This window comes from Rattus norvegicus, chromosome 17, assembly GCF_036323735.1.
Source record: "Rattus norvegicus strain BN/NHsdMcwi chromosome 17, GRCr8, whole genome shotgun sequence".
NCBI classification, from domain to species: domain Eukaryota; kingdom Metazoa; phylum Chordata; class Mammalia; order Rodentia; family Muridae; genus Rattus; species Rattus norvegicus.
In genome coordinates this window covers 11,285,729-11,292,795 of record NC_086035.1, presented here as the reverse complement: position 1 = coordinate 11,292,795, position 7,067 = coordinate 11,285,729, and the positions used below count along the sequence as shown (strand labels likewise).

The 7,067-nt window shown below is 50.7% G+C and overlaps 1 protein-coding gene across 1 annotated transcript; it reads right to left on the bottom strand.

Moving 5' to 3' along the window:
• Positions 1-2,638: 2,638 nt before the first annotated feature.
• Positions 2,639-6,351, bottom strand: Spata31l1 (spermatogenesis associated 31 like 1). The gene is given in 3 exon segments (XM_063276984.1): positions 2,639-2,756; positions 3,257-5,430; positions 5,890-6,351. Coding segments are annotated over 3 exon segments (2,754 nt in total).
• Positions 6,352-7,067: the final 716 nt, after the last annotated feature.

Below are 7,067 nucleotides of genomic sequence, written 5' to 3'. Positions count from 1 at the left end.
CATGGCCAACCCCGACTTTCTCCTGTAGAATAGGCCTGACCGAGATCATTAAGTCCTGAGCCTCAGCTACGTGTGAGGCAGAAAAACCCTGCTCATGACTGAGCCTTGACTGATGAGGCCTTGAGTTTTTGCAGGGAGTTCTCCTGCACTTTACTTTTACCTGACATAGTTTGTCATCAATCCTTTTATCCTGTCCCCAAATGTCTTCTCTGCAAGAGTGGAGGAATTTCTTTCTTGAGTATCTGACTTGTAAGCTTGGGCAGGTCTCCTCCGTAAAAGGTGTCTGTCTTGCCTGGGGCCCCTCTAGCATTCTTTGTTGTCAGGTAGATCAAGGATATGACTAGTCCATTATTCTTCATATTTAATATTCTTGGGCACATTGCCTCCTCTTGAATAGTAAGGGTACATGTCCTTGGAGGGTATTTTGCTGTTAGTGGACGTAGACTTGACGCTAGACTGTGAGGCTTGAGAGGCTAGGATATCTGCCGCCAGCAGCCCCTCTTCAGGTCTTCAGTGCGGAACTTTGAGGTGGGTTTGTCTGAGTCTCTGAAAGTCTGTAGGTGGTGTCTCTCTGTGAGGGCTCCACAGTGCTCTGTCTGTGGGGTTTTGCATGCATGACTGTGGGGGCCTGGGTAGACTTCTGAGGATCCATATGTGGATTAAATCGACAGGTCTCCCCAGGAGGAACGTGATGAGTGTCAGTGGATTTCTAAGAGGACTTGTAAAGATCTTAAGTCACTACTGTCTCATACTATTTTCCGCATGTCTGGTGATATCTGTGAGGGAGTGTGTGCTTGTGTGTGTGTGTGTGTGTGTGTGTGTGTGTGTGTGTGTGTGTGTGTGTGTGTGTGTGTATGGGGGAAGATCTCCGGAACTCTAGGATGTCAATCTCTCAGGGTCATGAAAGTCGTCTTGGAATGTCTGTCATTCCCCTCAAGAACCCTGGGACCCAGTCTGAGAATTTCCTGTACCCAAATGTAACTCCTGAGCTCCTGAGGTACCACATAGTGCCTTCCTCAAGGTCCTGGCTTCCCTCTGGCCTCTGGGACACCCTGAGGCTGCTGCCACTGATACAGTGTTGGCTCTGAAGAGGATTGTGTGATTCTCTATGAGTTCTGTGTTGGGGGAAATTTTGGGTCTCTTCCTGCCAAGGATTCTGTAGCAATCTCTGTGGTGTTCTCCATGGAGGTGTCTCGGTAGACGTTCCAGTTCTATCATGACCCATGTGGTTGTCGAGAACTGTCAGGAATTCTGGGGTATTTCCCAGTGTAGATTGTGTCAGAGCCCGTGTAGTGACCTCTTTGGGAGTGTTATCAGTGAACATTACTGTGGAGGTCTCTGTGAGGTTCTCCAGGCCCACATTATGGTCCATTATGGTTGACGGGGATAAGCTGGGCAGAATGTGTTCTGCTGGTTGTGTGGTCTCTTAACACCACTGTCTCTAGCACTTGTACCCTCAGGTATTGCTTGTAACCCCAATCAAGAACCTTGCAGGCAGGCATACAAAGGCTCATAGTCAAGAGCACAGATTCTGGGACTTGGGCAAGTGCCAAAAGTACACTGGTTTATTAGAGGAACTGGGCAAACCCTTATAATCACATCCCAGCGTTTCATTGGATCTCGGGCAGCTGGATATGACACTGTTTCCTCAGTGGATCGCTCCATCATCTGATCCAGCATCATCAGCCTCTACCTGTGATGGCAGATTCTAGGTTGGCTAAGGGAGGAAGTATCAGAGGCACATATGCCAGCATTGCAACTGGGCCTGCTTGGATAAGTTCCTCCTCCACTCAAGAACCCTGGGACCCACTCTGAGAATTTGCTTTACCCAAATGTGACTCCTGAGCTCCTGAGGTACCATATAGTGCCTTCCTCAGGGCCCTGGCTTCACTGTGGCCTCTGAGACATGCTGAGGCTGCTGCCAGTGATACACTGCTGGCTCAGAAGTGGACTGTTGGTCCCATATCCACCCATAGGAGCTGCTGGGTCTCACCCAAGGACCTCGGGAACATGTGTTGGCACTGGGCCCGCGGCTGAGTCCTGTACGTTGGTGGCACCACAGGGAACAGGGTTTTCTATCAGGGAATAAACGCTTCCATGGGAGCTGTCCCCTGGTTGCTCTCTTCAGGGACCAGAGCAGGGCTCACTGGAGATTGGCTATCCTCCTATTCAGTTACCCCCATGTGTTTACAAAGACTGAGGTAAGGAAACCTGGGCAAGTAGCTGAGGGGGTCCTAACAGAGACAATTCTTTGCCTGCGCAGAGGTCCAGAGAGCACCTGTGCTTTGGCAATGTCCCTTCTGCTGTGTGGGCAAGTCGTGTGAGAAGGCCTCTTCTGCTGGTCTCCTGGAAAGACAAAGGCTGGGGGCCTAGCATGGCGAGCTGTGAGGTCACAGTGCATCCCCAGCACCCTTCTCAGGTGTCCTTTCCTTGGGACTAATGCTGGCACAGTGTGTGTGTGTGTGTGTTAGTGTGTGTGTGTGTGTGTGTGTGTGTGTGTGTGTGTGTGTGTGTGTGTGTGTGTGTGTCCGGAGTCCTCCGGGCTGTGAATGACACAGAGAATATCTAGCTTGGCTTTTCCCCCATCTCAGTGTCTAGAATTCAGGAAGCCAGAACATGCGGATGATCAGATGTGCTGTTAGACAATCTTCTGGGACTGCTTTCTGGGTTGGCATCCAGACACTGGAAAGATAAAGGGCTCCTCCAGCTTGCGGTGGAGCGCCAGCGGACGGGTCCCTGAGAGTCCATAGTCTGTACTGGAAGCACAGGGGCTGAACCTACATGCACGGAACCTTTCAGGTCATCCTCCTGCTGCATGACCCCTGCCTGCGCCCCGAACATTTTATTTTCTACCTCCCTCCGTAGGCTCAATTAATGCATGAAGTCATTCAAATGTCACTGAACCGACCCTGTGGAGAGCTGTCTTCTCCAGAAGAAGATGGAGATGTTCCCTGTGGTCAAGCCCTGCAGACACAACCTCCAGAGTAATGATGCACAAGAGGAACTAATGCCTACCTTGGGAAGCAGTCAATTAGCACTCGGACACCATGGTTTTGTTTTCTTCTTTCTTTTTTTTTTTTTTTTGAAAAGACTAGTTTTTCATGGGGAAATTTCCTATCCAGATAGGTGTAGAAAAGCTTCTGCTTTTCTAGACAGCTCACTTCTGCACAGGCAGTGCCAAGGAGAGTAGACAGGGGTGCCTGGGAAACATGGTGGCTGTAACCTGTGCTGACAGGCATGAGTTCTGATCACAGACTCTCTGAGCAATTGGGCCTGGCTGGTGTAGTCCATCCATTTGTCTGTGGAAGGTTGGCTGTGTACCTTGGGAGTGTTTCCTTGTGTTTCGTGTCTTTCTGCAGTGGCAGTCCTGTGGAGGCAGACATGCCTGCCCATAGGAGCCTGGGGTGGTTCTTTGTGCAAACTTTTCTTTGAGGCTGTCCTGGAATGGCCAACCCCCACTTTCTCCTGTAGAATAGGCCTGACCGAGATCGTGAAGTCTTGAGCCTCAGCTACCTGTTGGGGCAGAAACACCCTGCTGATGACTGAGCCTTGACTTAGGGAAGTGACTGATGAGGCCTTGTGTTTTTGCAGGGAGTTCTCCTGCACTTTACTTTTACTTGACATAATGTGTGTCATAAAACTTTTTATCCTGTCCCCAAATGTTTTTTCTGGAAGAGGGGAGGAATTGTTTTCACGAGTATCTGACCAGCAGGCTTGGGCAGGTCTCGTCTGTGAAAGGTGTCTATCTTGCCTGGGGCCCCTAAAGCCCTCTTTGTATTTAGTTAGATCATAGATATGGCTAGTCCATGGTTCTTCAGATTTAATATTCTTGGGCACATTCCCTCCTCTTGAAAAGTAAGGGTACATGTCCCTGGAGGATGTTTTGCTGGTAGTGGACCTAGTCCTGAAGCCTGACTGTGAGGCCTGAGAGGCTAGGAGATCTGCCTCCAGCAGGACCTCTGGGCCACAGTCTTGAAAGATCATGCCAGGGCTACAGTCCTGCAGGAAGACAGCAGTAACAGAATCTTCAGGCTCCTTGGAAATGGCTCTGGAAGGTGACTGTTTTTCATTGACTTTCAGGGATTCTATACCTTTCAGATGTTCTTTACTCTGAGTGGGTGACATTTCCCTGGCTTCTGCATTGAGTGCCCAGTCACAGGACCCTTCCTCCTCCAGCTCCCTTTTATCTCTGCTAGTTGTTGGCCAGGCGTCCACAATGGTCCCCTGAACTGACAGCCCATGGGAGAGGTCTAAATCTGCACCCTCACTCTCCTGTGAGGCATGGTCACTCTTGAGTAGGTTTGGACCTGGCACTGGGTTGTCATTCCGAGGTCCTAGAACTGTGTCGCTGTGCCGGTCTCTGACTACAAGGCTGCGTGTCCTGTACAAGGAAGCCACTCTGCTCTTCTGGACATTTGAAGGGGACTCAGAGGGGCATAATTTGTCACTAGGACGAGTTCCACTTGGAAATTCAAGGTTGAGGGCAGAGGGAGGGGTTTGACTCTGGAAAACTGTTTTTCTTTTCAGATTTCCTTCTGAACCTTTCTGAAAAGGGTCTCCCAGGACAGCAGCAATTTTTGTAACAGAGTCATCCCTAGATTTCAAAGATGTCTGAGAGGGACTTGGGGGTTGTGGAAGTGACAAAGCTACAGCCTTGTTCACCTTGAAGAGTTGTAGGGCCCTGAGGCCTCTGAGGGGCAAGATCCATCTGTGCCTCACCAGGTGTCTTGAAAGATGAGTTTCCAGCACCTGCTGGACGTCAGGATCTAGCAAGGGAAGCCCAGGAGAAGTATCCTTGAAGGTGGACCCATCATTCAACGACTTCTGCTTCTCCGTTTTGATATTTGTTTCTGGTTTTTCAATTTCTGAGTTGTCCAAATGGGTCTCTGAGTTTTCACGACAGACCACCATGTGGTCCCCCGGAATTCCAGGGCAAGTGCCCACAGGCACCATACTGTCATTGTCATGGCTGTGCTCACTGAAGTGGTTCCTCAGTGTGTCTTGTAGCTGCTGCTCTCCTGGTCCTCCTGGCTGGGGACCTGCTGAGTTGCTTCTTGGCTGTCTCACAGAGTTCTCCACCTCTGTCACAGCGATCGAGTCTAGAACTGTGCCCAGAGATCCCTCTGTGATCCCATCAGTATCTCTCAGAGGTCTTCCCGGACCGTTTGTCAGATCGCAGCATGGGTCCTTCCCTGTCTGGAGTATCTCTGGACCTTTTGCTGAGACCCTCTGTGCATGCGGGCTGCTTTTTCCTGCCAGTGCTGAGGAACATGAAGTCCCTCGATTATCTTCTGCATGACCCATCCCTGGGAGTTTGTCCTCAGACTTCATGAGATAAGTAGATAGCTGGATCTTTTGGTCCTCATGTTTCCAGAACCTGGTTTTTAAGTGTTGCTCTAGGTGCTCTTTGAGCTGGGGGTCAGTGAAATCCTTCAGGAAGTGGAGAACAGAGTCTTGTCCCTGGGAAGCTAAACTGGTGGAAATGAGTTGATGAGAGACTTCTTGTGACATTTTCACTACACTAGGTAAATCGCTCCTACTTTCTTGGTTCTTCTTCAAAAGGTGCTGATCTAGGTGTTGAACAGCAACTGGGAAAATAAGTTGGGATTTTGAATTTATGCGGCAGGAAGCCCTGGAATCCCTAGTTGGAGGTGGATCGGGTTGTAGGCTTGGGAGGGAGGTTGGGTCAGGGGCCAGGGTTTTGACTTCAGACCCTGGTGGAGAAAGGGGGCATGGCATGTTTGTAGTCAGAGGATTGGAAGGGACCAAGTGTTGAAGCAAGGGCTTTGGAGAGAGGAGCAGTGGAGCTGCATTCCTCTCAGCTTGTCTTAAGTTGTAAGGAGAGAGTTCATTGAAAAAGATGGCAGGGGAGTCGAGTGGTGAGCCCACCATGCTGACAGTAGCCATAAGGGACTCACTGTGAAGAAAGGGGAGGCCTCAGTAAAGCTGCGTGCAGTCCTTCTGAGACTTGTTCCAGAAGACCCTGGGGGAAAAGAGCTGATGGAGACCTGAGAGCTGCTCTGACTTGCAGGTGATGGCCTGCTCGCTGCTCCAGGACTGCAGCATATCACCCACACAGCTCAAGGCGTGGTCAAAGCTCTCCCTTCCTTGCTCTTTCCAGAGCTTCAGTTCTACCCTCTTGCTAGTCTGCACCTCCAGTATCTTCTGCACATCAGGCTTGATGAACGGGGGTTCTCCAGCCTCTAGCTGCCTGTATCCAGGGTCTGTCCACAATGAGGCCTCTTGGAAGCTGAAATGGAGATCCTCTTGCAGGGTCTCATCCTGTGACCACTTAGAATGACACCAGGTCCTGGCAGCCGCCTTGTACCAGGAAGAGGTTGAAGGAGACATGTTTGAGTGCTCAAGGCCTGGGGGGCTTGCCATGGGACAAGGCAAAGCTGGAGGAGATGTGCTTCGTGAGGTCACTAGTTGTGTTTTCCACTCACATCGAGGAGGAGGAGGAGGTGGAGGAGGAGGAGGAGGAGGAGGGGGAGGAAGAGGAGGAGAAGGAAGAGGAAGAGGAAGAGATTGAGGAGGAGGAAGAGGAAGAGGAGGAGGAAGAGGAAGGGGAAGGGGAGGAGGAGGAAGAGGAAGAGGAGGAGGAAGAGGAAGAGGAGGAGGAAGAGGAAGAGAGGGAGGAAGGGAAAGAGGAGGAGGAAGAGGAAGAGAGGGAGGAAGGGAAAGAGGAGGAGGAGGAGGAAGAGGAGGAGGAGGAGGAGGAGTCATGCTTTGGTCTGTCTTGGATGTTTCGACATACAGTGGTGCAGAGTACGTGTTTCCATTCTGAAACCGAAGAAAGAGGGCACAGTGAGGAAATATGAGATCAAGGTGGGACTGAAGCCAATCTAGCAGATGCCAAACTGCATGTCCATGTGTGACGGCACAGGGCTCTTCAACTCTCCCACGCCTTCCAGCTTTTTTACTGCAATGATATTATCCCCCTTGTGTCGATTCCATACCCTGCGCACAGCCGTCCAGGGGCAAGTATTCCTTAATTCTGGCCTTTAACTCTTGTGGTCCCCAATACAACCCAGTCATAGGCCTCATAGCTTCATGCAATGGCCTCT